The sequence below is a fragment of the Scyliorhinus torazame genome, chromosome 14 (assembly GCF_047496885.1).
Source record: "Scyliorhinus torazame isolate Kashiwa2021f chromosome 14, sScyTor2.1, whole genome shotgun sequence".
NCBI lineage: Eukaryota > Metazoa > Chordata > Chondrichthyes > Carcharhiniformes > Scyliorhinidae > Scyliorhinus > Scyliorhinus torazame.
Genome location: NC_092720.1, coordinates 34030786 through 34046992, shown reverse-complemented (window position 1 = coordinate 34046992; position 16207 = coordinate 34030786). Strand labels below are relative to the sequence as shown.

The window sequence follows — 16207 nt, the reverse complement described above, 5'->3', positions numbered from 1 at the left end:
GAGAAAGCTAAGAGGAGGTTTGATAGATATGGTTATTTTTAAAGAAATTTTTAAAATTTAGAGTACCCAATTTTTTTTCCAATTAAGGGACAATTTAGCGTGGCCAATCCACCTACCCTGCACATCTTTGGGTTGTGGGGGTGAGACCCACACAGACATGGGAAGAATGTGCAAACCCCACACTGACAGTGACCCCAGGGCCAGGATCGAACATCGAACACGGGTCCTCGGCATCATGAGGCAGCAGTGCTAACCACTGCACTGAGGTGCTGTGATTGATAGATGTGGTTATAATCATGAAGGGTTTAGATAAAGTAAATAAAAAGTTTTCTTTGGTTAAAGGTTGATTAATGAGCAGTAATTAGCAAAAGAGCCAGAGGCAGCATGAGAAAGTACTTCTTTATTCAAGTTGTTAGGATTTGGAAAGCACCGCTTCATATTTGGTGCATACAAATTCAACAATAGTCTCCATTATTTGAGGGGGCAAAAATTGCATGGATATGGAGAACGAATGGAGGAACTAACTGGATGGCTCTTCAGAAGAGCTGGTGCATACTCAGTGGGTTGAATGACTTCCCCGTTGTGCTGTACGATATCTGATTTTTTATACCCTGATCTGGGGATCACTGTACAGAGCAATCAGGGGAAGGAAACCCTGACGGGCGTGTTTTCTACTCTGTGCACCCTACATTTCTACTATTATCCTAACTGAGATCTGATGGCTCTGCACAGATTGAGTGTCTATTTCTATATGGTTCAGTTGCTGGCTGGATAAACCTGCTGAACAATTGGGAAAATCCATACTTGCTTAGGATCTTGTTTAAACTTTTAAATGAGCTGTTTGCTTTTTAATATCTCAACTAAGCTGCACATTTGCAGCCAGACATGGTTTGGTATAATCCTTTCCTTGGCTTGAAATATGTTTTAACCATTTGTTTTGTATTTCTGGGTGATTTAATTATTACCACTTGTACTTCAGATGTATTTTATCTTGCATTTAGGAGAGGGAGAAAGAAATGGAAAGAGAAAGGGAGCGTGACAAAAAGGACAAAGAGAAAGATGTGATTAAATCAGAGTACCGTATAAAAGATAGGAAAGAAAAAGAAAGCTCCTCGTCTCCTTCAAGCAAAGAGAGGTATTGTTTTAGTGTCAAACTCTCATTTTCACGCATCTTAAATCATGCTTATACTGCATGCACCCCATTCTAAATTGTTTTTCCTTTGCCCTTGGAATGAGAAAGGTTTAGGTAAGCCCACGTTTACTGCTCATCCTCCAGTCTGAGATATTCATGATGGGCCACTGCTGTGAACTTTAGTTGTGGGGGTTTTATGAAATAAGATATGAACTGTAATTATAGAGCATGATTTTAATGTGAATATGGTGAGATATTCTTGCACCGAATGGAGTCAGCCACAAACTACTAGTATTAAAATCCAGTTAGCTTTGCAAGTTGTGTAATTATTGTTTCATGTTACTAGCCACAAAGTATAATCTTCAAACAATAAGTAAAACTAACTTTAAAAAATTTATATAAACTTTACATCTCCAATACGGTAAAAGGGATTTAATAATTTGGAGTCAAAGCAGTAATCTGTGCTTCTGAGAGGTTCGTCAAAATGTTGATGTGATTGAAATATGAAGTAGGGGGTGTTTGTTTTTTCCTCTCCCAAGTGTTCTTCTGGAGCAGGAAAAATTGAGGTGTTTTTGGTGGGGGGGGAGTTTGCAATATATTTAGGAAATTATATACTACTGTTTGTATGTGGAGACTGACAAATGGAAGAGCATAGTATATTGCAGGGCAGGGTACACCCAAGGAATGTTGACATCTTCTTGGAGACTCCATGTTCTAACTTTAGGAAGGCTGTCAGTAGCCCAGAGGAAAATAATGGCATCATCACAGGGATGAAACCTCATTAGTATATGATGACAAAAATAATTAACCAAAAGTCAACAAATGCAGAGAATTCATAAATCTTATCGGCACAAGAGCCAGGAGCAGGAATAGACCATATGGCAAATCTAGCCTGCTCTACCATTCAATGTGATCAGGGCGGATTTTGGACTTCAATTCCACTTTTCCACCTCATCGCATATTTCTTGATTCCTGACAGACCAAAGTCTGTCGGTCTCGGCCTTAAATATATTCAATGGAGCATCCACAACCCTCTGGGGTAGAGAACTCAAGATTGACGACTTCTTGAGTGAATAAATTTCTCCTCAACTTAATCCAAAACGATTGACCTCTTATCCTGGGACCACGCCTCATGTTTTCGGTTCCCCAACCATCGGAAACTATCTCATAGCATCTTCAGAATTTTTTGTGTTTCAATGAAATCAATCCGTTCTTCTAAACTCCAGAAAATATGGGCACTGTTTATTCAGCCTCTCATCATAGGACATCTCCTCCCAGGGACCAATATAGTGAGCCTTTGCTGTACCGCCTCCAATACAAGTATATTCTTCCTTAAATATGGTCATTGCACACAGTATTCCAGATGTGGTCTCAGAAAATTGTATCAAGGTTTCTTTATTTCTGAGCTCCAATCCCCTTGCAGGAAGTGATCCTTGTACAAGTACACTCCGAACTCTTTGAACATCAACATTCACAAGTTTCACACCTTTAATCTTCTGGTTTCCCAATCATCCTCTTGTGAATTCTTCATGTTCAAGAAGCCATATTTGAATATCTATAACGCCCTCTTTTAGGTTACGGGTTTCCCCATTCGTTGAGATGCAATGCTGACTATGGGCTGTATGGTTCATTAATTGTCCATGCAGGTCACATCACTGCACCTTCTGGTGAGCCAAACCTAGAGCTATTCAAAAGGCTGCTCACCGCCACCGTGTCTTTTTAAAAAATATATTTTTATTCAAGAATTTTTGTTTATAACAGACAAAATATTCAAACTATTCCATATCCCCGACACAACCCCCCACCCTGACAGTTGACGGTAACCAGCTCCTTAAAAAGTGTAATGAGCGGCTGCCACCTTGAGTAGCACACATTACCGACCCTCCTATTGTGTATTTGATCGTCTCCAGGTGCAGAAATTCCAGTAGGTCCCCTAAACAAGCCGAAGCCTCAGGCGGCATGAGACGAATACAGTTCAAAATCTCTGCTTGCCCAATCGGCACCTCCAGCTCCTATACCATTCCACCTCTGGGAATGACCAATCCATCCAAAAATTGTAACATCGTTGAATCCTTCTCTGGAGGCTCAGATTTGTATAGCCAACAGTAAAAGGTCTCAAACACCTTATTGTCGTTCTCCAGAGCAGAAACTAACCCACCATATGAGCCCCTAATCTGTACCATCTCCCAGGAGGCAGCCTGCTGCTTCAACTGGTGAGCCAACAACCGGCTGGCTCTCTCCCCATACTCATAAAATGTCCCGCCCCTCGAGCGACCAAGTTGACTCGCCGCCTTCCCTGTTGACAGCAACTCGAAGTCCATCAATCATTTATTTCTCTCTGCCAATAGCTCCAGTGTTGGCAATCCATCGCAAGGATGGAATCCACCAGCCTTTGTCTCTCCGCCCTTCCTGATTTATCCCTATGTGCCTTATAAGAAATTATCTCCCTCCTAATAACAGCCTTCCCAGACCATGGAGGATTTCTTATTGAAATCCACATACTCTCCAATGACTGAGGCTATCCACTCCCAAAATCCCTTCTCAGTGAGCAACGGCGTGTCCAATCACCTTCCACAGGGGTAGCGGAGAGCAGCCTGGCTCCAACAGCAGATCCATATAATGGGGGGCATGGTCTGATAATACGATCGCCCATGTGGACCAAAACTACCAGTGGCCTGCTAACACCCTGCTAACTATTACATATCTCCCTCCTGTGTCCGCCATGATGATAACCGCAGAAAAAAACACCCTCTTGTTAAACAGCACGGTCTCCCGTGTTCTAGCATCAAAACTAGAGTGAAACACTTGCCCTTTCCGCAGCCATATTTGATCCCTAGTTCTCAAACGGATCACCTGTACAAAGACCACATCAGCCGTCAAGCTTTTCAGATGGTGCAAATACTTGGACTTTTTAAATTGGCTCATTTAACCCCCTCACATTCTATGTAACCAACCGGACAGGGGGTGGACCTTGATCACAAAACCTAAGCTCGTTACCTTAAGAAACAAAAGAACCCCCCACCCCTTCCCCAATAGGTAACCAGCTGTAGCCATTTCCCCCATGCCACTCCTCTTAACGAGCAACACTGCTTGCAGGGTGACTCCTACCTAGGTTAAAATTAGCCTTTCACACTGGATCAGTAAAACAGCCCCCCAATCCATACCCAACTTTAATACCAAACATTATAGGAAGAAAACAGCCAGACCCAAATCCCTTCCCTCAGAGTTACAACAATGCAGTAAACAACCCCAAATTTACCCAGATACAACCCCTACCAACAAGCCCTATAACAACGTGCCCTCGCCCACTTTTACAACCATTCCACACACAAGTACAAATGAAGAAGAACTCCAGAATGACCAAACAAAAAAGGTCATAGTCCTCAAACCCTTAGTTCCCCCCCAATCTGTGTTTCTTAACAAAGTAATTTGCTTCGTCAGGCCCGTCAAAATAATAGTCTCTGTCACTGAAGGTAACCTGAAGATGAGCCGGGTATACAATCCCAAAACGCACGTTGCTCTTGTAGAGAGCCGTCATAGAATTTACAGTGATGAAGGAGGCCATTCAGTCCATCTAGTCTGCACCGGCCCTTGGAAAAAGCACCCTATCCAAGCCCACACCTCCACCCCATCCCCGTAACCCAGTAACTCCACTTAACCTTTTTGGACACCTAATGGCAATTTAGCATGACCAATCCACCTAACCCACACATCTTTGGACTGTGGGAGGAAACCGGAGTACTCGGGAGGAAACCCCCGCGCACACAGAGAAAGTGCAGACTCCGCACACACAGTGACCCAAGCCGGGAATCAAACCTGGGACCGTGGAGCTCTGAAGCAACTGTGCTAACCACTATTCTGCCGTGCTGCCCTACCGTCTTGACCTTGGTAAACTAAGCATGCCTTTTTGCCAACTTTGCCCCGACATCTTGGTATATTCTGATGGGATGGTCCTCCCACCTGCACTCTATTGTCCTTCGCATACCTCAGGACCCGCTCCTTATCCAGGTACCTATGGAACCGGACAATGATTGGCCGTAGTGGCTCCCCTGATCTAGTCCAACCTGGGAGGGGTCAAGAAGACACCCTCCCACACCAACTTCTGAAACATCTCAAAAACCTAATCGGTGGTACTTGTACCTTTCTGGCCTTCCGCAGCCCAACGATTCTTAAATTTTGACGTCTGGAGTAATTTCCCAGATCATCGACTTTGGCCTTTAACGCCTTGAACTCCTCTGCCAAAAGCGCCATCTCTGCCTCCAAAGAGACAATCCAATCGCTGTGATCATTGAGAGCCTCCTCCACCTTAATCGTCGTCCCCTGTACCTCCACCCACTGATCCAACCTGTCCAAAATTGTATGAATAGGTACCATGGTCCCCTCAATTGCCTTCATCAGATCTTCCGTAACAGCTTGTCGCTGTTTCCTAAATTCATCTGACGAGGAATCCACCAACTTACTGGACATCCGCTGAGGGGCAAGGACACCACAGAGACCTTCGCCGCTTTCTCCCCTTCTGAGGCTCGAGAGACTTCTGAATCGGATGACGATCCCTTGCCTGTCATGTACCCCTCAGGCATCACTCACCAGAGGGGATCTAACCATACCAATTCTTCCCAAAGGTCACCTGTTAATCAGACAGAAAGGGCCAGAAAACAAAATCCCCCAGGCAGGAGCCACCTCATGTGTGACTGCTCACCTCGTAGTCACCACTGGAAGTCCCACCACCACCTCCTTGAGGGCAATTACAAATGGTCAATAAATGCTGGCCTAGCCAGCAATGCCTGCGCCCTGTGAACTAAAAAATAAATCAATGTTCCGCACTTCGCCCAACTGGGAGGAGGTCACTTGTACCTTGACTTGAAGGTCTTAAAAATGGTAGCTTCCTTATGTATCGAAGATTGTCTTATAGTGGATTACGTAATGGAAAAGAATTGTGTTTAATAAATTGCTATTCCGTACAGCTAAACTAAGCTACAGTATCATGTATTCGGAATACATATTAGATATTCCGGATTTGACTATTTATAATAGAGGGTTATACATGTTCCACAGAAGTGATGGAATTTTCCTCATTATTTACAATGGTGCATTATATTTGACACACGCCCGCTCAGATGAACCTCATTTGAAGTAGTAGTCCTAATATTACGCAACTTATTTGTGTTATCTGCATGTCGGGTTGCTGCTATTTGACTAGTGGACTAGAAAGTATGTGAAATGTTGAAGCTTGGGCAACTGATTCCAGTTCTGATTGTGTAATGTGATGTTTTGATAGAAAAAGGAAACACAGTGCATCTGTCAGTCCAATTCGTATTACCAGGCGTGTAAAGTCACCATCACCGCGTTCAGAATGGTCAGATAGATCACGTACCAAAGACAGTCCCCACACCAGGTCGGCCCATAAAGACACACCTAGAGAAACAAATAAGAAGTCCAAAAGGTATGTCATTTGTGGGATCTGTTATTATGTAGTGCTTTGTGATTTCTCTGTTTATATTTATTAAAGTGCGAAATGTTGGAACTAGAGATGCATTCTTTTTTCCCCTCTACCTTGTCTATAATGCTTAGATATCACAGATAAAGACTACTCCTCCCCTGTTATTTGTGGAGTCAGGTGGCAGTGCTTTTTATAAACCGATAGATGGTCATCAGTTTGATTTTTTTTTTAAATCTTGGGACCTCATTTATCAGCTCAGCTATTATTAAATAACTAAACGGAAACAATCATGGAACACACAGGTTTAAACATCCAATGTAATATCAGAGTTAGTAAATAGGTTGCTCAATTGCGAACTTGTTTTCTTTGCCATTATTTAACACCATACCAATGCACTCGTTCCAGTGCTTTATCTGCTTCCCTCCTAACGATACTAATTCCTTACTAGACTTGGTTGCATGGTACCTCACCTATGGTATCACAGCCTTGTAGTAAGCCTTGATAGTGAATGTGAGCAGAATGTATTGCACTCTTAAAGCATCACACTGAGCCTGATCCTGTCTCTGCATGCTTTCAGCAGGGATAATGGAGGGAACTCAAGAGAATTTTATTCTCCCTAAGGCCAATTATAACATCTATACTGATGCTGAAGCTGAGATCATTTAAATACACATCAGGGATTGAACCTGGAACTTTCATGGTAATTCTGCATGTACATGAAACAAGTGTTACGGGCAGGTTACTAGGATGGTGATAAAGGCGTATGGGACACTAACTTTTATCAACCGGGGCATAGATTACAAAAGCAGGGATGTCATGATGGAACTGTATAGAACTTTGGTGAGGCCACAGCTGGAGTACTGTGTGCAATTCTGGTCGCCACATTATAGGAAGGATGTAATTGCACTGGAGGGGATGCAGAGAAGATTTGGAGAAATAATGTTTTACCCACAGTGTGGTGACGGTCCGGAATGCACTATGTGGGAGGGTGGTAAAGGCAGGATGCCTCACATATTTTTAAAAAGTACCTGGATGAGAACTTGGCATGCCATAACACTCGAGGCTATGGGCCAGTGCTGGCAAGTGGGATTAGGTGGGCAGGTCTGGGCCTTTCATGCATCGGTGCAAATTCAATGGGCCAAAGGGCCTCTTCTGTGCTGTATTATTCAGTGATTCTATTGGATTTGATCTTGGACTTAATCATAGAATCACCCCAGTCCAGAAGGAGACCATTCGGCCCATTGAATCTGCGCCGATCCTCTGAAAGAAAACCCTACCTAGGCGCACTCCCTTGCCTATCCACATAATCCTGCACCCTCACCTACCATTTGAGCACTGAGGGGCAATGTAGCATGGCCAGTCCATCTATCCTGCCCATCTTTGGACTGTGGAAGTAAACAGGAACACACAGACATGGGGAGAACATGCAAACTCTACATAAACATTTGGCTGAGGTCCGGGTCCCTGGCGCTGTGAGGCAGCAATGCTGACCACTGTGTTGCCCGTGTTCTCTAGTGCTGCCCGTGAGTGTTCTCTAGTGAACTTCACTTGAGCTTTCTACTTCAAATGTTTATATTCTTTTTAAAGTATCCTGTCATTTGTGGTTTACTTGTCTCTGATGTTCGTGTTTGATTTTCTTTTTTAATTGTAATATTCTTTTTTTTTTTTTAAATATATTTTAAAATTTTTCAAACAAAGTTTTCCGTTTTTACATCTCAACAAGGGATTATACATTAACTGGTAAATAACATTATTTAAATAATATAGTGAACTAATAACAACTAAAAAAAATTTTTTTAAATAGCAAAAACACAAAATAGTGCTCCCCCTACCCCTCCCCCCTGGGTTGCTGCTGCTGTCATTTCTATCTTTTCATTATCGTTCCGCGAGATAGTCAAGGAACAGTTGCCACCGCCTGGAGAACCCCTGAACCGATCCTCTCAACCCAAATTTTATTCGTTCCAATCTTATGAACCCTGCCATGTCGTTTATCCAGGCCTCCACGCCGGGGGCTTTCGCTTCCTTCCACATGAGTAGAATCCTACGCCGGGCTACTAGGGACGCAAAGGCCAAAGTATCGGCCTCTTTCGCCTCCTGCACTCCCGGCTCTTCAACAACCCCAAATATAGCTAACCCCCAGCCTGGCTTGACCCGGACCTTCACCTATGAAATTACCCTTGCCACGACCCCCCGGAACTCGTGCAGTGCCGGACACGACCAGAACATGTGTGTGTGGTTCGCCGAGCTTCCCGAGCACCTCCCACACCTGTCCTCCACCCCGAAAAACCTGCTCAATATTGCTCCCGTCATATGTGCTCTATGTAGAACCTTAAATTGAATCAGGCTAAGCCTGGCACATGAGGACGGGGAATTTACCCTACTTAGGGCATCAGCCCATAGCCCCTCCTCAATCTCTTCCCCCAGCTCTTCTTCCCATTTTCCCTTCAGCTCCTCTATCATCGCCACCCCCTCGTCCCTCATCTCCCGGTATATTTTGGACACTTTGCCCTCTCCGACCCATACCCCAGAAATCACTCTATCTTGGATCCCCTGCGTCAGGAGCTGCGGAAATTCCCTCACCTGTTGCCTCGCAAATGCCCTCACTTGCATATACCGGAAGGCGTTCCCCGGGGGCAACTTATATTTTTCATCTAGCGCTCCCAGACTTGCAAACGTCCCGTCTATAAACAGGTCCCTCCGCTTCCTAATTCCTGCTTGTTGCCAACACTGGAACCCCCCATCCATCCTCCCTGGGACAAACCTGTGGTTATTCCTTATCGGGGACCACACCGAGGCACCAGTCACTCCCCTGTGTCGCCTCCACTGCCCCCAGATCCTCAAGGTTGCCACCAGTGGGTTTGTGGTGTATCTTTTCGGGGAGAATGGCAGCGGCGCCGTCACCAGCGCTTTTAGGCTCGTTCCCTTACAGGACGCCATCTCCAGCTTCTTCCACGCTGCTCCCTCTTCCTCCCTCATCCACTTACAGACCATCGACACATTGGCGGCCCAGTAGTAGTCACTCAAACTCGGCAGCGCCAGTCCCCCTCTGTCCCTACTGCGCTGCAGGAACCCCCTCTTTACCCTCGGGGTCTTTCCTGCCCACACAAAGCTCGTAATGCTCCTGTCTATTTTTTTTAAAAAGGCCTTTGTGATCAGAATGGGGAGGCACTGAAACACGAAAAGAAACCTTGGGAGGACCACCATTTTAACTGCCTGCACTCTGCCCGCCAGCGATAGCGGCACCATATCCCACCTCTTAAAGCCCTCCTCCATCTGCTCCACCAGTCGCGTCAGGTTAAGTCTATGCAGGGTTCCCCAGTTCCTGGCCACCTGATCCCCAGGTATCGGAAGTTCCTTTCCACTCTCCTCAGCGGCAGAGCATCTATCCCCCTTCCCTGTTCCCCGGGGTGCATTACAAAAAGCTCGCTCTTCCCCATATTTAGTTTGTATCCCGAGAACTCTCCAAACTCCCTAAGTATCTGCATTACTTCTGGCATCCCCTCTACCGGGTCCGCAACGTATAGCAGTAGATCATCTGCGTAGAGCGACACTCGGTGCTCCTCTCCCCCTCTAAGCACCCCCTCCACTTCTTAGAATCCCTCAGCGCTATGGCCAGTGGTTCAATTGCCAACGCGAACAGTAACGGGGACAGGGGACACCCTTGTCTTGTACCCCTATGTAGGCGAAAATACCCTGATCTTTGCCGGTTTGTGACTACGCTTGCCACCGGGGCCCCATATAAGAGTCTGACCCATCTAATAAACCCCTCACCGAACCCAAACCTCTTCAGCACCTCCCACAGATAGTCCCACTCCACCCTATCGAATGCCTTCTCTGCATCCATCGCCGCCACTATCTCTGCCTCCCCCTCCGGTGGGGGCGTCATCATCACCCCCTGCAACCTTCGTACTTTAACATTCAGTTGTCTCCCCTTTACAAACCCTGTCTGGTCGTCATGCACCACCCCTGGGACGCAATCCTCTATCCTTGTCGCCATCACTTTTGCCAGCAGTTTGGCATCTACATTTAGGAGTGAGATAGGCCTGTATGACCCGCGTTGCAGCGGATCTTTATCTCGTTTCAGGATTAGCGATATCGTCGCCTCCGACATTGTCAGGGGTAGCATCCCCCTTTCCTTAGCCTCATTAAAGGTTCTCGCCAAGAGCGGGGCCAACAGATCCATATACTTCCTGTAGAATTCCACCGGAAACCCGTCTGGTCCCGGGGCCTTCCCTGCCTGCATGTTCCCCAGTCCTTTAATCACCTCATCCACCTCGATTGGCGCCCCCAGACCTGCCACCTCCTGCCCCTTCACCTTCGGGAACCTTAACTGGTCCAGAAAGTGTAACATTCCTTCTTTCTCCCCCCCCCCCCCCCCCCGGGGGGTTGGGACTCATATAGCCTCTCATGAAAGGTCTTGAACACCTCGTTCACCTTCCCTGCTCTCTGCTCCATAATTCCCGTTTCGTCCCTAACTCCCCCGATCTCTCTCGCCGCCGTCCTCTTCCGAAGTTGGTGGCCGGCTCGCCTTTTCCCCATACTCATATTGCATCCCCTGTGCCTTCCTCCACTGTGCCTCTGCCTTTCTCGTGGTCAGCAGGTCAAACTCCGTCTGTAGTCTTCGTCTTTCTCTGTATAGCCCTTCGTCTGGGGCCTCCGCATATCTTTTATCCACCCTCAAAATTTCCCCGACTAATCTCTCTTTCTTTGTCCTCTTGTTTCCCCTTGTGGGCCCTGATGGAGATCAGCTCTCCTCTAGCCACCGCCTTCAGCGCTTCCCATACTACCCCCACCTGAACCTCCCCATCATCGTTGACCTCCAGGTATCGCTCAATACACCCTCTCACCCTTCCGCAGACCCCCTCGTCCGCCAGTAGTCCCATATCTAGTCGCCAGAGTGGGCGCTGCTCCCTTTCCTCTCCTAGTTCCAAATCCACCCAATGCGGGGCGTGGTCTGAAACGGCTATGGCCGAGTACTCCATTCCTGCCACTTTCGGGATCAGTGTGCCCTTCCCAAAAGGAAAAAGTCTATCTGGGAGTATACCTTATGGACATGGGAGAAGAAAGAGAACTCTTTAGCCATCGGCCTGGCGAATCTCCATGGATCCACTCCCCCGATTTGTTCCATAAATCCCTTAAGCACCTTGGCCACTGCCGGCCTTCTCCCTGTCCTGGATCTGGACCGGTCTAGCCCTGGATCCAGCACTGTGTTAAAATCTCTTCCCCCCCCCCCCCCCCCCCGCCCGCTTCCCACCTCCAGGTCCTGGATACGTCCCAGCATTCGCTTCATGAATCCCGCGTCATCCCAGTTCGTGGCATATACATTCACCAGCACAATCGCCTCTCCCTGCAGTCTGCCACTCGCCATCACATATCTGCCCCCACTGTCCACCACTATATTCTTAGCCTCGAATGATACACGTTTCCCCACCAATATTGCCACCCCTCTGTTTTTCACGTCCAACCCTGAGTGGAATACCTGTCCCACCCATCCTTTTCTAAATCTAACCTGATCCGCCACCTTCAGGTGCGTCTCCTGGAGCATGACTACGTCCGCCTTCAGTCTCTTTAAGTGCGCAAACACACGTGCCCTCTTAATCGGCCCATTTAAACCTCTCTCATTCCACGGATTGGGGGGCCATTCCCTTTTTTAGGCCATCTCCCCATCCAGGTCCCACGCACCCGTCCGTCCCCCAGGCAGCGCCTTCCCGCCCCGGTCACCTCATCTCTTACCGGCTCCCCCTTGCACTCAGCAGCAGCAACCCAGTTAATCATTCCCCCCCCCCCCCCCCCCCCCCCCCCCCCCCCCCCCCCCCGCTAGATCCCCCTCTAGCTTGGTTACTCCCCCCATATTGTTTCCGGAAGTCAGCAAACTTGCTGACCTTGGCTTCCCCCGTTCACTCTTTGACCTCCCTGTGTGTGGGGCTCCCTTCCTTCCTGCGCCCGTTTTCCAGCTATAATTTCCATAGCGCGGGAAAATACCCGCGCTTTCCTCTCAGCCCCGCCTCCTATGGCGCAGTTCCCTCATTCCCCTTCCCTGTCCCTTTTTCCACCGGCACCCACATTTCTTCGTGTCCCCCCCATCAGGGGGAGAGAAATTCCCCGTCCAACATTGCTGTACAATAGCCCTCCCATTTCCCCACTTTACATTCCTGTATCACCACCTCGCTGCTTCTCTCCAAACATCAAACTCTCATCTTGTCCAGTTTCTCCTCTTGGATGAATGTCCATGCCTCATCTGCTGTCTCGAAGTAGTGGTACTTGCCCTGATGCGTGACCCACAATCGCGCTGGCTGCAGCATCCCAAATTTTATCTTCTTCCTATGGAACACCGCGTTGGCTCGGTTAAAGCTCGCCCTCCTTCTCGCCACCTCCGCACTCCAGTCCTGATACACCCGTATCACCGCATTCTCCCATTTGCTACTTCGTGCCGCCTTGGCCCAGCTCAGGACCATCTCTCTGTCCATGTAGCGATGGAACTTCACCACTATTGCTCTTGGTGTTTCACCTGCCTTTGGTCTTCTCACGAGGACCCGGTAGGCTCCCTCCACTTCCAGGGGGCCCGTTGGGGCCTCAGCTCCCATTAGCGTGTGGAGCATTGTGCTCACAAGCCCCAACATCAGCTCCCTCTGCTCCTTCGGGGAGACCTAGAATCCGTAGGTTTTTCCTCCTCGAGCTGTTCTCCAGGGCTTCCAGCCTTTCTATGCGCCTCTTGTGTAGTGCCTCGTGTGTCTCCGTTTTTACCACCAGGCCCTGTATCTCATCTTCATTCTCGGCTGCCTTTGCCTTCACTCCACGGAGCTCCATCGCCTGGACCTTTTGTGTTTCCTTCAGTCCCTCGATTGCCAGTAGCATCGGCGCCAGCACCTCTTTCTTAAGCTCCTCCACACATCGTCGGAGAAACTCCTGCTGGTCCGGGCCCCATACCATCTGGGCTCCATCTGCCGCCATCTTGCTTCTCCCTTCTCTTCTCTGCCGCTGCTCCAAAGGATCCTTCGCAATTTGGCCACTACCACCGCTCCTTTCCATACACACCCGGGGGGACTCCTTCCTTCGTCACCCCACACTGGGTTAGGTCGAAAAAAAATTCCGCTGGGGCTCCCGATAAGAGCCCAAAAGTCCGTTAGAACGGGAGCTGCCGAAACGTGCGGCTTAGCAGTGCATCACCCCAACCGGAAGTCGTAATATTCTTTTTTAATTGTAATATGTGTACAATGTCCAAAATCTGACTTCCAAAAGCCAGGCATTTTATGTAGTAGAGCACTTCACTGTTTAAGCCAATGTCTGCTGGGAAAATGCTAGCCCAGACGGGAGTAGGAGCAGCCATGCTAAAAGGCTGGTATTTGACATGCTGTCATGCATTATCTTCTCTTGAGGGTATCTTCAACCATGACTGCCGACAAAGAAAGCACTTCAGTCAATTTGAAATTGTGGACATATTTGAAATGGCGCACAGTTCCAGGATTGTCAATTCGTTCCAAGGTCATCAATTAGTTTCATGCACTGTACAGGTTGGACATCCAGAACTCAGGAAAATCGGGGTCCAGAGGATGCCGGATTTTGGCCACAATACCTGTAATAGTTTTTAATTTGATGCATTGAAAACAATTCTGCTCCTCCATTACCCTCACCTTTCAAAACCCATCGCTTTGACCAAGTTTTTAGTCACATCCTCACATTCCTTCCTTTGTCTTACATCAGTTGTTTTGTTATGGTTCTCTGTTGATCTTCTACATTAAACATGTAAATGCAAGTTATACAGGTAGTTACTGAAACTTTTTGTATGTCTCATTCATATGTAGAGCACCTTATTTTTATTCTTTGTCAATGACGTGTACTTAAAGGAAATTTGAGTTTTCACTTAGTCCAATGTGTTTTGAACAGGTAGTGCTAACATTTTTAACAATTCTTTGCAGATCCCGTTCTGGCTCAAGGACGCCAAAAAGGTCCAAAAGATCTCGTTCTAGGACACCCAGAAAATCTTCCAAAAAATCTAGATCCCAGTCCAGATCTCCACATCGATCACACAAGAAATCCAAGAAGAGCAAACACTAGTGAACTGTCCATAACTTCTTTTCTGTCATCTTAGTTTTTGTCCTGTGCCTGAAACAAACTGTTGAGGAATATCATTCCCGGCTTTTTTTTTGAATGCACATATGTTCATTATGAGTATTCAACTCCAGTCAATCTGTGTGCTTTTTTGTATATGAAAAAATTGACTTCTATAGTGCTATGGCTTCATCATTCCCTGAACTCCGTTTGTAGATTGTGTAAAAAATAAACCCTCCCTCCCCCCCCTTATGTTAGATTTCTCATGAGGACCCTTGTATGTCTCTTCCACCAGCAGTAGCAGTGTTGTATTTGCAGAGGTGTATGAGGAAGCCTGAAGCAGAAGTGTTATCCTTTTGTAATTTTTAACATTCAATGAGAGTTGAATAAAAATCAGTACAGAAAGTTACATAATTTCTTGTTTTATAATAAAGTAAATGCAATAATGTTTGAATAATGCAACTGTTATTTTAAAGTGCAACTTCCCTTGGCATTTCACCATGTAGCGGACATGTTCATGCAACAGCAAAACACTTGGTCTGGAACAGACATCTTATTTTTGCATCTAGGATGCATTTAAAACTGCATACAAACCTACAATCTTGTGTGGCTTAACGAGAGCATACTAAATATTATAAAGCTACATCTTGGCCATAATAGGCAATCTATGTAAGCTGAGTATTCATTTGTGAAGTAGACCTCCAGAATTGTGTACAACAAAATGGCTGTTTATATACTTCTGTATTACAGAAGTCACCTATGATTAGGATGACCTGGTTAGGAGACAAAGGTATATTCAGAATTCCTGACAGCATCAGATCACAGGGAAGGAAGTGACTAGCAGCCACAGTATGGGCACCATTCCAATAATTTTATGCCAATCCAAGATTGTGACCATTGCCGAGCTGGGGAAGACACTCATGCAGCAACTACCCCATCGGCCTGCTCTTAATAACATAAGATCCTGGTACGCCTGCTAAACTGGCGGGAACCATTTGTGGCATCAGAGCTAATGCATATTTACTCGTCTATCCAATGGCAGAGTACTATCTGCTTAACTTGACTCGGGAGCCGACTCACAAACTTGGAGATCCACCTCTGGGAAGCCATGAAGATTGTTTTTGGGACACAAGACCAATGCAACTAGAGTGGATTCTTGTGCTAACGCATATTGAACCCCCTGATGTCCACAGGGAAATCCTCCTCTAAGAACGCCACTGATTGACAGTTTAATGAAGCACTGACACAGGACCTCCAAAAGTAAACCCATGCACTTGTCTGAAATCCCATAGTCCCTGCTGGAATGTACTTCATACCCTGCCTCTTGATGCACCTCGTGGTTCACTACAGACATCACCAAGCGCAACTGACCTGAGTGATGTAGTCCCAGGCTTTCGCCTTCCATAGAAAATCTGGACAACCCTCAACCGCTTGAGGGCAAGCCAGAAAAGTGTGCCCGTTTGCTCCACAAGTGAGGAACAGCTCATTCTGACTGGCCATCTAAGTCATGAACCCGAACCAGGTACTGAACTTCTGTCCTGAGAGATCCATTCCTGGTGACATCACAACCATTTACACTGCATGAG

The 16207-nt window shown here is 46.8% G+C and overlaps 1 protein-coding gene across 2 annotated transcripts in view; it reads left to right on the top strand.

The window, feature by feature from the left end:
• The window catches only part of u2surp (U2 snRNP-associated SURP domain containing), a 75378-nt gene extending 60311 nt beyond the window's left edge, over positions 1 to 15067 (top strand). For both annotated transcript variants that reach the window (XM_072473897.1, XM_072473898.1), the window contains 3 exons: positions 1002 to 1135; positions 6411 to 6575; positions 14489 to 15067. In XM_072473897.1, coding sequence (XP_072329998.1) covers positions 1002 to 1135; positions 6411 to 6575; positions 14489 to 14627 — 438 coding nt within the window. In that variant the 3' untranslated portion in view covers positions 14628 to 15067. The remainder of the gene's footprint in view (positions 1 to 1001; positions 1136 to 6410; positions 6576 to 14488) is intronic.
• Positions 15068 to 16207: the final 1140 nt, after the last annotated feature.